We start from the raw sequence: 16,462 nt of genomic DNA, 5'->3' as shown, positions 1-16,462 counted from the left end.
GGCAATGTAGTGAAACCCCATCTCTACTAAAAATACAAAAAATTAGCTGGGCGTGGTGGCGGGTGCCTGTAATTCTAGCTACTAGGGAGGCTGAGGCAGGAGAACCGCTTGAACCTGGGAGGCAGAGGTTGCAGTGAGCCGAGATTTTGCCCTTGCACTCCAGTCTGGGCAACAAGAGCGAAACTCCATCTCAAATAAAGAGAAAAAAAAAGTTTTATAAGTATTGGACACTTATTGGGTAAAACTTTTTACCTGATTAAGAAAACATATTAATAATAACATATTAATACTTTTTTTAATGACATTACATAAATTACAGCTATATAGGGTCATAAATAATCCCAAAATTCAAGTGTGAACTAAAATGGATCTCACTAGATTAAAGCACAGTATTTGGGCTAGTTCTTTAAGATATATTTTCATCTAGTATTTGAATAACTACTGAATGTGTGAGCTTGTGATATGGTAGTTTTGTTTTCTGTGTTACTTCAATAGTTGATTTTCTTCTTGTCAGATGCTAACATCAGAGAAGTCGGCCTTGAGGGGGCATTATTGATCTTACTAGACAAAGAGACAGATGAGAGATTATGCCATGATATCAAAGAGACTTTAAATTATATGCTTACATCTATGGCAGTGGAAAAACTCTCCCTCTGGCTAAAACTTTGTAAAGATGTACTTGCTGCATCAGCTGGTAAGTATTGGTCATTAACAGTTAAAATAATAAAATTGAAATTTAAAACTTTACATAAAATTGTTTACCACTGAGAATTCATCAGTCTTGTCTAACTAGCTGGATTCTGATTGTCTGATTATTGCTTTTCTTCAAATGAAGATTATATTTCTAGTGTTTTAGAATTCTCTTTAATTTGAACAATATAAATCCAATACTTAAACCTGCTTTTTCCCTTTGGCTGTCTTAGATGACTTTCCTATATAAAGCAAACTAAAAAGTAGAGTTATTTCTGCTCTAAAAGGTGTGACTTGATTTATATTGTCCCCATCATTTCTTTTCATACATGCAATATATATTTGAGACCAGGTGCAGTGGCTTACCCCTGTAATCCCAGCACTTTGGGAGGCTGAGGCAGACAGATTGCTCAAGTCCACGAGTTTGAGACCACCCTGGGCAACGTGGAAAAACACCATCTCTACAAAAAAAAAATTTTTTTTAATTAGCTGGGCCTGATGGCTCACACCTGTAGTCCCAGCTATGCAGGAGGCTAAGATGGGAGGATTGCTTGAGCCCAAGAGGCAGAAGTTGCAGTGAGCCAAGATCATACCACTGCACTCCAGCCTGGGCAATAAAGTGAAACCATGTCTCTACATACATACATACATTCATACATACCCACCCCACCCCTCGCACCGTATGAAATTACTTAGTCACCATAAGAGAAAATTACACAAAGTTATGACATTTTGAGCAAGCCAGTTTCACTACATACAATAATGTTAATTTCAAGTAGTATTAGAAAACAGTGTTATTACCCTAATGTCTTTAGTAATACAAGATAATTGTTTATGAGAAAGTATATTTGAATATTTAAAATTCGTATCCTTGGGATAAGAGAGAAAATAAATGAGAGGAAGAAAAAAGAAAAAAAACAGTTCTTTTCTAAGAACTGTACATAATTTATCTGATTTAAGCCTTTAACCCATCCTATGCATAGGCAATTTTATTCTATTTTATAGAAGAGAAAATAGGCCTGGAGAGGTAACCTGCCTGAGGACATAAGACAGATGCAGTCCTACGCCTACATAACTTTTAAAATCCGCAAGCTTTCCACTATACTTCAGTCCTCCCAACTCAGTTGCCCAAGCCTTAGAATTTAATGTAGCTCTCATGTCTGAATTGTGTGGTAGGAGAAAAGTTAACATCAAATTCCTGGAATGTTTTGTATTCTCTCCTTTGTCTATCTTCATTCTTATTGGTCCCTCTTCCAATAATTTACACTGGCTGTTTCAACTATTACGCTATACATATTTTATTTTTCTAATTTTCTCTTCTGTTCCCCACTACTCAAGAAATTGCAAGGACTTCTTTAAAAGAAAATGTCACCTGAGCCCAGGTGTTCGAGGGTGCAGTGAGCCATGATTGTGTAACAGAGCAAGATCTTGTCTCAAAAAAAATGAGAAAGAAAATATGTGTGTGCATAGATAGACTGGTTACGTTTTTCTGGTGTCTCACTTATCTTTTTTAAATTTTGCATTCATGCTCCCTGAGCTCACTCAATTTTATCTTGCCATTAATTCTTCATCTTCTGTGGTTTGGCTCCATACCTTCTCAGGAAAACACCTTCCAGTCTCTGTTAACTTGACCATAACTTTATTTGTGACATCTTTGGTATTCTAACATGTAAAAAAATATTGACATACAGGATAATACAAGAAAACCGGTTTGCTTTGTTTCATAGCATTAGTTCCATTTTCAGTTGTTAAACAATTTGTAAATTTAACAGTTAATAAGTAGAGGAGATAATTCACTACTCGGTGACTCCAGCTATCGGTACAATTTTGATACTGTAATGATAGCAATGAGTCTATCCTAAGAAAAATATTTTCAGACAATTTCAGTGGATTCAAGAACCTCCTGAAATCCATACAAGGCTCCAGTGTTAAAACAGCCTTCCCAGTGTATCCCACCCACACGCCCTACTTTTGAGTCTCCTTAAGTACATCCATCTACCTGCAGGGGATTGATAATTATTTCAGTATCTACTATTGTGTTTGTTTTTTATTTTGAGTATAATTTGACAGCTTTGTCATTTTGACCTGTAACAGTTGTTAGAGTGTCTCCTTTAGACAACTGTAGTTGTCTGTAGTTATTAGACCTAATTATTTGATGTTAATAAAAAGATGATTGATCAGTAGCAATTGATAATTGAGCAATTCTAGTCTGAATTTGGAGTCGTTTTTGTGTTCCTTTTGATATATATATCTTTTAATTGATTATAATTACATATGTTCTCCTTTTATAAAAGATTGTACAGCTATAACTTGTGTGGACACAATGCAAGAAGAAGAAGGAGATAAAGGGGATGATGCCTCAGTCCTGACCACCAGACATGACGAAAAATCCCATCCTTTTACCAATCCTCGATGGGCTACTAGAGTCTTTGCTGCTGAGTGTGTCTGTAGGATAATTAACCAATGTGAGAATGCTAGCAGTGCACATTTTGACATTGCTTTAGCACAAGAAATGAAAAAAAAAGATTCAAGAAGTAAGTGACATAGTGATGAAAACACCAAATGATATATGTAAAAGTGCTGTCTGCTTACGGTTTTATTATTTTAAAAATGAAACTAGCCAGACACAGTGGCTCATACCTACAATCCCAACACTTTGGGAGGCTGAGGCAGGAGGATCACTTGAGCCCAGGAGTTTGAAACCAGCCTGGGCAATAATGAAATGTTGTCTCTATTAAAAATTTTTTTTAATTAGTGGGGCATGGTAGCATGCGCTGATAGTTACAGCTACTTGGGAGGCTGAGGCAGGAGGATCACTTGAGCTTGTAGTGAGCTGTGATCACATCACTTCATGTTTAAATATGTTTGTAATGGTTAAGCTTCTTATATTGGTATTCACTTTAATGAGCATGTGCAATGTATTAAGTTTATAGAAAATAATTGGTTCTTGGGAATTAGTATGAACATTTACTAGTTCTCAAAAATTATTTCCTGGTTTGTAACTTGGGCCAGTTTTTGCTTATAGATTATTTTAATATCGTAGATATTATAATCTGTTATAACTAGAAAACATTTGAACTTTTCTCAATGTTAAGTAAACCTGATTGTAAGACCATTTTGATCACCTCTTACTGTTCAGCTGTATTATTTTTACCTATTTATGTTTGTCTTTATGGTTTGATGTCTGATTTTTTAAATTCACTTAAGCTAATATGTTCAAAGATACAATATATATTTGTTCTTTTTTTTTTTTTTTTTTTTTGAGACAGCATCTCGCTCTGTCACCCAGGCTGGAGTGCAATGGCATGATCACAGCTCACTGTAACCTCAATCTTCCAGGCTCAAGCAATCCTCCCACCCCAGCCTCCCGAGTAACTGGGACAACAGGCATATACCACCATCCCCATCTAATTTTTTAATTTTTCTGTAGAAATGAGATCTTATTATGTTTCCTGGGCTGGTCTCAAACTTCTGGGCTTAAGTGACTCTCCTACCTCAGCCTCCCAAAGTGCTGGGATTATAGGCATTAACCACCACACCTGTCCACAGTTCATATTTCTAAATTCCTTAGAAGTGTTCTTCACCAGACAAAAGAATTACAAAGCAAAATGTTGCTGTTGCCAGTCTGAGTATGAATTAGGTATCTCTGGTTTAATTATTTTTTAAGTATGCATTTATTGAGTCTCTTGTGAAGAGCACTGTGCTAGATACTTACAGTTGAAAAACATACATGCTATAGATACTTACTGATTCCTGTGCTCTCAGTTAAAGTTGTAGTTGGCATTTACTAAGATATGTTGATTTCTTCTGTTAAATGATTTTCTTGTATCTCTCCACAGGAGGTATATTATACCAAACAATGTGTTGTAGGAATTAAAGGAATTCCCATTTATCATTTCTGCAGCTAGAAATGTTTTTTATACTCCCATCATTTGTATATTTGGCAATATATGTAAAAATAAGATATTGTAGTTCATATAAAGAGCCACATACAACTTTTTTTTAAAGGAACATCACGTCTTAGCTTCAACTTGACATAAAGAGGATAAATTTCTGCTTAATTAATCAAAGCCCAAAGTCTCCTCTGTACCAACTAATGTACTTTTATCATAAAATCTGAACAAAATTTTATTGAAGATACTATTAGGACTCTTAAAAAATGCTAATTCTGCCCTGAGTAGCTATAAATACTTACTAGCTTTGGGACAGTTTTTTTGTGTGTATTTACAGTGTACATTAAATCCAGCTTTAAAGTCTCTATTTAACAAACAGTAAAAACAGTATTTCAAGTCAGAGGTACTTAAAGTCTAGGTTATAAAATTCAAGGAGGAAAAATTATCACTTAATGTAAGTCTTAGTTCCAGCACATTTTTTTGATGTTTTCTAATCTTTTTTTCTCCCAATATGTTTTTTAATCTTACAGATGACTTTTTGGTGCTGCATCTTGCTGACTTAATTCGCATGGCTTTTATGGCTGCCACAGATCACAGTGACCAGCTCCGTCTTTCTGGCCTTGAAATGCTGTTAGTTGTTATTCGGCGATTTGCAACTGTTCCAGAACCAGAGTTTCCAGGTCATGTGATTCTGGAACAGTATCAAGCCAATGTAAGCACTTTCTGTTAGAGAATTTTATTATTAAACACACAGATAAAAAGTCTATGAGGCCAGGCACGGTGGCTCACACCTGTAATCCCAGCACTTCAGGAGGCCAAGGCGGGTAGGTAGCTTTGAGCTCAGGAGTTCAAGACCGGGCAGCATGACGAAACCCCATCTCTACCAAAAATACAAAACTAGCTGGCATGGTGGTGTGTACCGGTAGTCTCAGGCTGAGGTGGGAGAATCACTTGAGCCTGGGAGATGGAGGTTGCAGTGAGCTGAGATTGTGTCACTGCACTCCAGCCTGGGTGACAGATCCAGACACTGTCTCAAAAAAAAAAGTCTGAAACTGTCTGAGGATGGGAAATTTAAAAAATAGAAGAAGAAGAAGAAAGGGGGAAAGAAAAAGAAAGAGAGGGAGGGAGGGAAGAAAGAAAGGAGGAAGGATCTGTCTATGAACCAAATTGGGATATCACTTCATAAATGAGTATGTATCTCTGCTAACGTATCACCAGTATAATCCATATATAGAAAGTACATGTCTTTGAAGAAGAAATCTTTCAGTTAATATTTTATAAAGCTTCAAGTAAAAGCAAAGTACATAAAACATGTCTTTTGGGCACAGTAGTATGCCTGTAGTCCCAGCTCCTTAGAAGGCTGAGGCAGGAAGATCACTTGAGCCCAGAAGTTCAAGTCTAGTCTGGGCATCATAGGGAGACCCCCATCTCCACGGAGGGGGAAAAAAAGGCCCTATTAAAGAAAACAAAAACAAAAAAAATGAGTGTTTTATAACTTTAAAGGTTAATTTTCGGGGTAGAAGAAGCTGAGCACTGAGACCAAGGGCTAAAGATGGGAGACTGAAAAAATGCAGACCACCGGGGTACTACTCATTTCTCCAGCTCCGATCTGCTGTTGTACCAGGGGTCTAATCAGGCCTGTGTCTACCTCCTTCTTGAATAGCCCAGAAAATTCATCTAAACAGCCTTCCTACAGCAACTCCCCGTTCCAGGTGGCCAGACAGGAGTTCCAGGCCAGTGTTGTCTCCCGGGACATTGACACAGCAGCCAAGTTTATTGGTGCTGGGTCAGCTGCAGTTGGTGTGGCTGGTTCAGGGGCTGGCATTGGAGCGGTGTTTGGCATCTTGATTATTGGCTATGCCAGGAACCTGTCTCTCAAGCAGCAACTCTTCTCCTATGCCATTCTGGGCTTTGCCCTGTCTGAGGCCATGGGGCTCTTCTCTTCTGTTTTATGGTCTCCTTCTTCATCCTCTTCACCATGTTAGGCTCCGTGGGGGTCACCTGCCTGTGCCTGCAGCTGCAACTTCATGCCATTCCTGGTGCTGGGGTGTGCTAAGCTTTACCATTAAACACAACATTTCTCTAAATAAATAAAGGTTAATTTTCATAATATATAAAAACTCCTTCATTTATTTTCTAGACCTAGGAAATCATTCAGATGTCTGTGAGGTTTTTGTTGTTGTTTTTGAGACAAGGTTTTACCCTGTTGCCCAGGCTGGAGTGCAGTGGCATGATTTTGGCTCACTGAAACCTCAAGTAGCTGTAACTACAGCCAAACGCCACCATGCTTGGCTAACTTTTGTATTTTTTTTGTAAAGACAGAGTTTTACCATGTTGCCCAAGCTGGTCTCAAACTCTTGGACTGAAGTGATCTGTCTGCTTCCACCTCCAGTGTGTTGGGACTACAGGCATGAGCCACCAGGCCCAGCCCAAGGATTCAGGTTTCTATTACTGGTTTTGTAATATTTTTAACTGATTATTTGACTGGTCCATTGAACAATTTAAGAAGAACAAGGAAGATAACAAAATCATCAGCTGTCTTGTAATCCTTTAACAGCATTCATCCAAGGAGATCTCTCTTTATTATTCAGAAGCAACTTCTGATGGCTAGCAGTTAGGGAGTCCAGAGCAGTTCATCAGTTGATTAGTGGTCTTTTTCACTTTGTTCAGCTAATACCAACATATGCTTAGGGACAAAACAAAATGAAGGGATTAAAGTTACTTGGAACTATCATGTTAGAGGCTGGGCGCAATGGCTTACGCCTGTAATCCCAGCACCCTGGGAGGCCGAGGCGGGCGGATCACCTGAGATCAGGAGTTTGAGACCAGCCTGGCCAACGTGGTGAAACCCCATCTCTACTAAAAATACAAAAATGAGCTAGGTGTGGTGGCAGGCTCATGTAATCCCAGCTACTCCGGAGGCTGAGGCAGGAGAATCACTTGAACCCAGAAGGCAGAGATTGCAGTGAGCTGAGATCGTGCCATTGCACTCCAGCCTGAGGGACAAGAGCGAGACTTTGTCTCAAAAAAAAAAGAAGAAAAAAGAAAAACTATATTAGAATAAAATATTACAATTCAACTTAATTAAGAGGAGCTCTGTTACATTTTTAGCCCTCTCACAATTGCAAGTGCTAGAAATACAATTAGAACTCAAGCAGAAAAGGGAAATTATTATAGGACTCTCCTAGTTGTCTCTGCTTTCTTCCACAGTGGCCTTATTTTCAGGTTTATTCTCTCCAAGTGAAATCAAGATGGCTGTCTTAGCCTACCCGGTGCCTCAGAAACATACAGTGCTTCTTTCCCAGTACTCCCAGTGAAAATCCTGAGAGCCTTCAGTATCCCAGCATGAGTCCCTGGAGCCAGGCAACGCTGTCAGCTCCAAACCAACAATGTGGATTAAGAGTTGGGGAGAGGCCGGGCACGGTGGCGCACACCTGTAATCCCAGCACTTTGGGAGGAGGCAGGTGGATCACTTGAGGTCAGGAGTTGGAGACCAGCCAGCCTGGCCAACATAGTGAAACCCCGTCTCCACTAAAAATACAAAATTAGCTGATTGTACTGGCTTGCATCTGTAATCCCAGCTACTTGTGAAACTGAGGCAGGAGAATCACTTGAACCTGGGAGGCGGAGGTTGTAGTGAGCTGAGATTGTGCCACTGCACTCCAGCCTGCCTGGGCGACAGGGCAAGACTCTGTCTCAAAACAAAAAAAAAGAGTTGGGGAGAGAAGATCATTCCCCAAAGGAAAAATTGGGATGTTGTTACCTAAAAACAGGGGAAGATATGCTGGGTAGACAAAACAACAGCTGTCCATAATACCTGTTATAAATAAATAATTTTAAAATAACATTAAAAAGAGGGAGAACTTGTGCTGTCTTACTTATTGATGTTTGATATGTCATGTAATTTCTTTCCAGGTAGGAGCAGCACTTAGACCAGCCTTCACTTCAGAGACACCACCTGATGTCACTGCTAAAGCGTGTCAGGTAAATGGTTAAAAGATGAAGCTTAAGAAATAATCTTGGGACGCAATCCTCCAGTTAGTATTTTTTACCAATGTTTTCTCTTTATAGATGTCTTACCATCAATCACAGCTTACACTTTTCTTCTTAAATGTAGAGAACTTACTCTTCCTTTTTGATAACTGCATGATAGTCCACTATATAGATATGTTATAATTTTTTTAACCAGTTCCATATTGACGGACACTGGGTTTTTTGTCTTTTGCTATTAGAACAGTGCTGTATGAGTGACCTTGTGCATAGGTCATTTCACTGGGTGTAAGCATATCTGTGAGATAAATCCCCCAAAATTGAATTGATGGATTCCCCCAAAATTGAATGGATGAATAATTAATAATTGATGGATATTAGAGGTGTTTACCATTTAAATTTCCACCAACAGTGTTATACAAGTACCTGTTTTACCACAGTCCCAGCAACATTGTGAGTCATCAAACTTTCAGATTTTTGTCTGTACGAGACAATAAAAGACTATCTCGAGATAGTTTAGATTTGTATTTCAAGTGAGATTGAGCACTTTTTCATATACCTAAGAGCCATATAATATACAATTTTAAACCATTGCTTTTCTGAGACTGCATTGTCAAACACTTAATATCCAGCCCTAGGCCAGGTACAGTGACTCACGCCTGTAATCCCAGCCCTTTGGGAGGCCAAGGCAGGTGGATCACTTGAGGTCAGGAGTTACAGGCCAGCCTGGCCAACATGGTGAAACCCTGTCTACTAAAAGTACAAAAAAATGAGCCAGGCGTGGTGGCAAGTACCTATTGTCCCAGCTGCTCAGGAGGCTAAGGTGGGAGGATCACCTGAACCTGGGAGGCGGAGGCTGCAGTGAGCTGAGATCATGCCACTGCACTCCAGCCTGGGCGACAGAGGGAGACTCCATCTCAAAAAAAAAAAAAAATTCTAGCCCGGAATGACCTGAGCTAATTGCAGGCAGGACTGATATGAATAAATTAACTATAAACATAGTGGGAAAAACTAATTTTAGTCAGTCCTTTCAACTTTTATTTAATTGTACTTGGGAAATAGTTGAGTGCTTTTACTATTCAGAGAACTATGTTAAATGTTGTATGAATCTCTAATTTATTATCACTTTATTATGTGTGTTCCTGCTGTAAGCCACTTGAAATAGTTTGTGAGATGAGATAATAACTAAATAAATACACAGAAGAGGAAAAATAAATTGTCCTTAGAAAAAGAGAAATATCAGCTGGACACAGTGACTCATTCCTATAATCCCAGCCCTTTGGGAGGCCAAGGCAAGTGGCTCACTTGAGCTCAGGAGTTTGAGACCAGCCTGGGCAACATAGGAAGACCCTTTCTCTATAAAAAATAAAAAATTAGCCAGGTGTGGTGGTATGTGCCTGTGGTCCTGGCTACTCAGGAGGCTGAGGTGGGAGGATCCCCTGGGCCGTGGAGGTCAAGGTTGTAGGAGCTGTGATGGCACCCCTGCATTCCAGCCTGGGCTACAGAGCAAGATCCTATCCCAAAAAGAGAGAGAGAAATATCATGGCACCTGGACCAAGTGTTTTGCATTGTAGAATTAATGATGTTTTGTTTTTAAGATTAAAAAGATACTATCTTCAAAACAATCAAAAATTTTGTTGGGGTTTTATGATTTCATAGCTTCATTTCTCCATATTAATATGTCTGGAACTGTTCAATTTATATGCTCATTAGCACTGATTTCCTTGCTTCAACCTTAGACTTCATTCCCTTTGGAAATGCTGGCTTTTGACTACCATATCAGCCTCCTTCCACAGGATTTCTTGAAAGCAATAGCAATATAGTCTCAGTGACTAGATTCTTGAGATGTGAGTGAGCTCTGCTGAACTCACAAGGGAGATTTTTTTTTTTAAGAGATGGGTTTTTTTGGGTTTTTTTGTTTTAAGAGATGGGTCTCACTCTGCCAGCGAGTCTAGAGATCTGGAGTGTAGTGGCTCAATCCTCTCGCTCACTGTGTCCTCAAACTCATGGGCTCATGCAGTCCTCCTGCCCTAGCCTTCTGAGTAGCTAGTACTACAGGTGCACATTACCATGCCCAGCTGATTTTTGTATTTTCTTTTAGACAGAGTTTTGCCATGTTGCCCAGGCTTGTCTCAAACTCCTGAGCTCAAGCAGTCTGCCTGCCTCAGCTCCCAAAGTGCTGGGATTACAGGTATGAGCCACCATGCCCAGCCAAGGGAGATACTTATAATTTTAAAATATAACTTTTAATTTCTTGAAAACTAGGTTTGCAGTGCCTGGATCGCAAGTGGAGTTGTAAGTGACCTTAATGATCTCCGAAGAGTTCATCAGTTGCTTGTTTCATCTTTAACTAAAATACAGGCTGGAAAAGAAGCTCTAAGTCACTTATATAATGAAAGTGCTTCTACCATGGAGATCTTAGCTGTGCTTAAAGCCTGGGCAGAGGTTGGTATTTCTTACTTTATAACTGGAATTTTGGAAGTTGTTAATAAACACCTTAGGCCATAAACTGAAATTTACTATTTAAAACGAACTACAAGTAAGTTCATTTTTAAGTTTAAAAATAATTCCAACATGTGATATATTTATATGTTAATATGTTGGTCAAGCATTTTAAAGAGTCTTCCGTAGTCTATTATCTCCTACTTTAAGCAGTGCCACTTATAAGCCAGAGGGACTTTACAGTAGCCAGTGGAAGTCAGCTTTTATTGAATCCTGAATTCTTGGAAATTTGGGTCTTCTCTCAACTCTGTAGCATGTAATGCTTTCTAATGCTCTTTCATAGAATGATTTTTGAATACTAAGTAGTAGTTATTTTATTTTCCAAGGATAAAGAAATCTTACAGTAAAATGCTTATTTACTTTCCTAATAAAGAAGAAAACAATATTTTTTAATTTACTATGCAATGTTTAAACATTTGCAAAAGTAGACGTAGTAGTATTTATAATGAATCTACATATACCCATCACCCAGCTTCGGCAGTGACCAAACATGACCAATCTTGGTTCACATATCATTTTTTTGGAGACAGAGTCTTGTTCTGTTGACGAGGCTGGGGTGCACTGGAGCAATCTTGGCTCACTGCAACCTCCACCTCCCAGGTTCAAGCGATTCTCATGTCTTAATCTCCCAAGTAGCTGGGACTGCAGGTATTCACTACCACACCCAGCTAATTTTTGTATTTTTAGTAGAGATGGGGTTTCACCGTGTTGGCCAGGTTGGTCCTGAACTCCTGACCTCAAATGGTCCACTCTCCTCTGCCTCTTAAAGTGTTGCAATTACAAGTATGAGCCACCATGCCTGGCCCAGTTCACATACCATTTTAATGAAGGTATGTAATCTCAGATTTCATCTAAGAGATTAACCAACATGTACAAAAGGGTTTCCTCCAGTAGAGGTATTTTAAACCTGAAAGTTGTAGAATCCATATTTTTGTCATTATTTATCAAAACCTTCATTAGGAAGTAGTTGTGCCTAAATTCAATAAACTGGGTCTGGCCAGGTGCAGTGGCTCATGCTTGTAATCCCAACACTTTAGGAGCCCAAGGCAAGAGGATTACTTGAGGCCAGGAGTTCGAGATCAGCCTGGACAACATACTGAGACCCCATCTCTATATAAAATTTTAATAATAAATAAAATAGGCTGGGCACGGTGGTGCACACCTGTAATCCTAGCACTTTGGGAGGCCAAGGTGGGCAGATCACCTGAGATCAGAAGTTAGAGACCAGCCTGGCTAACATGGTGAAACCCCGTTTCTACTGAAAATACAAAAAATTAGCTGGGCATGGTGGCGCACGCTGGTAATCCCAGCTACTCGGGAGGCCGAGGCAGGAGAATTGCTTGAACCCAGGAGGCAGAGGTTGCAGTGAGCTGAGATCGCACCATTGCACCCCAGCTTGGGGAACAAGAGCGAAATTCCGTCTCAAAAATAAGAAAACAAATAAATAAAATAGCCTGGGCGTGGTGGCTCACACCTGTAATCCCAGCACTTTGGGAGACTGAGGCAGGCAGATTACATGAGGTCAGGAGTTAAAGACCAGCCTGGTCAACATGGTGAAACCCAATCTCTACTAAAAAATACAAAAGCCAGCCAGGCATAGTGGTGCACGCCTGTAATCCCAGCTACTTGGGAGGCTGAGGCAGGAGAATTGCTTGAACCGGGGAGGTGGAGGTTGTAGTAAGCTGAGATGGCACCACTGCACTCCAGCTTGGGTGACAGAATGAGACTTCTTCTCAAAAAAATAAAAATAAAATAAAATAGACTGGATCTAAATCCTGTGCTTTTGCTTAAGCCTGTTACCTCCTCATGTTACTTCTTCAATAAAGATAAATAATGACTGACCAATATATATCTGGGAAGTCTAGGGCAATACCATAGAATCTGTAATCAGACACATTCATGTTTGAATATTCATACTGTTTTGTGTATATAGATATAAATGGCCTCACATAAGTTCTTCAGTTTTGCCACCAGATTAGTTTGCCCAAAACTTAGGTTTTTTCAGAGCTTTTTGGATTTTAGAGTTGTAGATAAAGGAATAGTGCATGTTATACACTGTGTTGCATACTTTAACATTCTATAATCCATGTTAAATCTATTTGTGTACACTTTGTAGAGATTTAGTGATACGTTTGAATGAAAATATTTTCAGTATTTCAGTTAAGAGATGGCTACCTGTAGCCGTATGTTAAGATGGATTATTAGGCCATACCAGGCTTAGTGAGAAAGAGTGCCGTGATATAGTATTATGATTGTAAATGTGAGAAGTGGCATCATATTTACCAGATATTTGTTATCCCTAATGCATCTCATTGAAGATAGTATTTTTGACTCTTTCTACCCCAGTTTTCTGTGTGTAGTTACACAGACAGGCCTTCTTGATATCACAGTGCATTTCAAGTCCAGTATGCTCAAAGGTAAGTCTGCCTCTTCAGGAAAATATAAACATTTTATAGTACCTTTTCAGCAGATAAAAGATTTCCTGTTTTTAAATTAACCTTTAACAGGTCTACATAATTGCTGTGCAAAGACATAAAAACCACAGGCAACCTCTGAAGACTACCAGCTGTTTAGAGGACAGTATCAGAAATGGATCATGTTCATCAGATGGACTTCTTGACTTAGTCTATGCAGATCTTGGCACACTAAGCAGACTCTGGCTTGCTGCACTTCAGGATTTTGCTCTTTTAACTTTGCCTTCAGAATTTGCCTCCCAACTTCCTGCTGAAGGTAAGGAGGTAAAATACTTAGATAATTCCTAGAGTGACAGTAACACATTTTCTTTTTTTTTTTGAGACAGGGTCTTACTTTGTTTCCCAGGCTGGAGTGCATTGGTGCAATTTTGGCTCACTGCAATCTCTGCCTCCTGGGCTCAGGCAATCCTCCCACCTCAGCCTCCCAAGTAGCAAGGACTACAGGCATACACCACCACGACCAGCTAATTTTTGTGTATTTCGCAGAGATGGGGTTTTGCCTTGTTGCCAGGCTATTCTCAAACTTATGTAATCCCAGCAATTCGGGAAGCTGAGGTGGGCAGATCACTTGAAGTCAGGAGTTCGAGACCAGCACAGCCAACATGGTGAAACCCCGTCTCTACTAAAAACGCAAAAGTTAGCCAAGTGTGGTAGCAAGTGCCCGTAATCCCTGCAACTCGGGAGGCTGAGGCAGGAAGATTGCCTGAACCTGGGAGGCAGAGATTGCAATGAGCTGAGATCGTGCCTCTGCACTCCAGCCTAGGTGAAAAGAGTGAGACTCTGTCTCAAAAAAAAAGAAAGGCTACACCCACCAGCAACTTGTTTTCATTTCTCCACACTGTATTATCATACTTAATAATTTTTGCCAATCTGATGGCTATGAAATATTTCATTGTTTTATTTTCTTATTTCCTTGATTAAGAGTCTTTAAGTTGCTTCTTCCATAAATAATTTAGTCATAATCTTTGCCCATCTGCTATTTGGTATTTATTTTGTTATAAGATACAATGAATCTTTCTGAGTTTTTCTTCAAAAGGTTTAGCCTGTTAACTTCCTTACCCTTTGTTCTCAAACTCAACTTTCTTGTTTCTCCTTGCCTCTAGTTACTGTAAACACCCTACCCCCTTCCCGTCAGTTTTAATTGATAACTCACATCTGTTCCTTTGGTTACCTGTACCCATTGTTCCGAAACTGCACGTCCCAGTTGCTCCACCACTGGACCTCATGTCCCCCTCCCTTCCATATTTAGAAAAATATTTACAAGTAGCCAGTTGGGTCAGCTCAGATTGTGCAGTCCAACCCCAGCCCATGGGGGAAGAACACAGAGATACAGATCGCATTAAGGATATAAAAACCCCCTTGTCTCCTTTGTTCCGTGTGCACTTGCAATCTTAATTGGCGCGAGTGACACCCTTTTGCAAAAGTAAATTGCCTTGCTGAGGAAACTTAAATTATATCTGAGTGCTATTTCTTTTGCAGCATCAGAAATTCATTTATAACAATTGTTTTCAGCCGGGCGCGGTGGCTCAAGCCTGTAATCCCAGCACTTTGGAAGGCCGAGGCGGGTGGATCACGAGGTCAGGAGATCGAGACCATCCTGGCTAACACAGTGAAACCCCGTCTCTACTGAAAAATACAAAAAACTAGCCGGGCGAGGTGGCGGGCACCTGTAGTCCCAGCTACTCAGGAGGCTGAGGCAGGAGAATGGCATAAACCCAGGAGGCAGAGCTTGCAGTGAGCTGAGATCTGGCCGCTGCACTCCAGCCTGGGTGACAGAGCGAGACTCCGTCTCAAAAAAAAAAAGACAACTGTTTTCTTCCTGATTGTGTAATCCTTTATATATATACACAACACTATTCCTTCGTGGTTTCATGTCTTATAAGTATTTTCTCTCAGTCTGTAACTTGTCCTTTTCTTTTACCTTTTTTAAACTAATGGAAGTTTGGTGTGATGTAGTACACCTGTAGTCCCAGCTACTCAGAAGGCTGATGTGGGAAGATCCCATGAGCCCAGGAGTTGGAGGCTGCAGGCAGCTATGGTTGTGCCACTGCACTCCAGTCCAGGTGACAGAGCAAGTCCCTCTCTTTAAAAAAAAAAAAAAAAAAAAAAATTAGGGAATGTAATCAGTCATTTATGGTTTGTGTTTTTGTATGTTACCACATACATTTTTAAATTTAAGATCATAAAGATATATAAGCTTTACAGTTTTGCCTTTTACATTTGAACTTTGGTAGAACTGGAATTTATTTTGTGTGTGTGGAATAGGGATAGGGTTCTTATTTTTAGTCAGTTACTAATACTGCATTTTATGGGTTGGTTACTTTGTAGCCACTCTTAATCTTCTTCATGGTATTCCAAAATGTCTTAGCTATCATTGTATTTTTACTTTTTGAAATGAATTTTAGGAAGAGTCTGTAAAGTTCTACTAGTTTTGTGTGTGTGTATTTGGTTTGTTTGTGTGTTTTTAGAGACAGGGTCCTGCTGGGTTGCCCAGGCTGGAGTACAATGACTGTTCACAGGAGCAATCATAGTGCACTACAGCTGGGCTCAAGTGATCCTCCCACCTCACCCTCCTAAGCAGCTGGGACTATGGTGTACACTATGGTGCGCACCCTAGTCCTATTAGAATTTTCGTTGGAATTATATACAAAAAGATATGTGGAGTGATTGTTGTACTTTTCAGTAGCATTAAAATTGAAACAGTGAAAATAAGCTGATTTACTTACACAACAGAAAAATGAATGACAGACATATAGCAACTGTAAGTAAATCTTAAAAACATAATGTTAAGTGAAAAAATATTTATTTATTTATTTTTGAGACAGAGTCTTGCTCTGTGACGCAGTCTGGAGGGCAGTGGCTTGATCTCGGCTCACTGCAACCTCCACCTCCTGGGTTCAAGCGATTCTCTTG

The 16,462-nt window shown here is 39.7% G+C and overlaps 1 protein-coding gene and 1 pseudogene across 4 annotated transcripts in view; both read left to right on the top strand.

The window, feature by feature from the left end:
* Positions 1–16,462, top strand: part of HEATR5A (HEAT repeat containing 5A) — a 123,876-nt gene that overhangs the window by 87,606 nt on the left and 19,808 nt on the right. For all 3 annotated transcript variants that reach the window (XM_025392547.1, XM_025392550.1, XM_025392549.1), the window contains 6 exons: positions 515–694; positions 2,985–3,224; positions 5,114–5,295; positions 8,499–8,567; positions 10,839–11,018; positions 13,583–13,805. In XM_025392547.1, coding sequence (XP_025248332.1) covers positions 515–694; positions 2,985–3,224; positions 5,114–5,295; positions 8,499–8,567; positions 10,839–11,018; positions 13,583–13,805 — 1,074 coding nt within the window. The remainder of the gene's footprint in view (positions 1–514; positions 695–2,984; positions 3,225–5,113; positions 5,296–8,498; positions 8,568–10,838; positions 11,019–13,582; positions 13,806–16,462) is intronic.
* On the top strand, positions 6,104–6,639 carry LOC112629112 (annotated as a pseudogene). The gene has a single exon (XR_003120534.1). The product of XR_003120534.1 is annotated as an ATP synthase F(0) complex subunit C1, mitochondrial pseudogene (transcript).

Source organism: Theropithecus gelada, chromosome 7b, assembly GCF_003255815.1.
Source record: "Theropithecus gelada isolate Dixy chromosome 7b, Tgel_1.0, whole genome shotgun sequence".
Lineage (NCBI taxonomy): Eukaryota > Metazoa > Chordata > Mammalia > Primates > Cercopithecidae > Theropithecus > Theropithecus gelada.
This window is presented reverse-complemented; position numbering and strand designations above follow the sequence as displayed.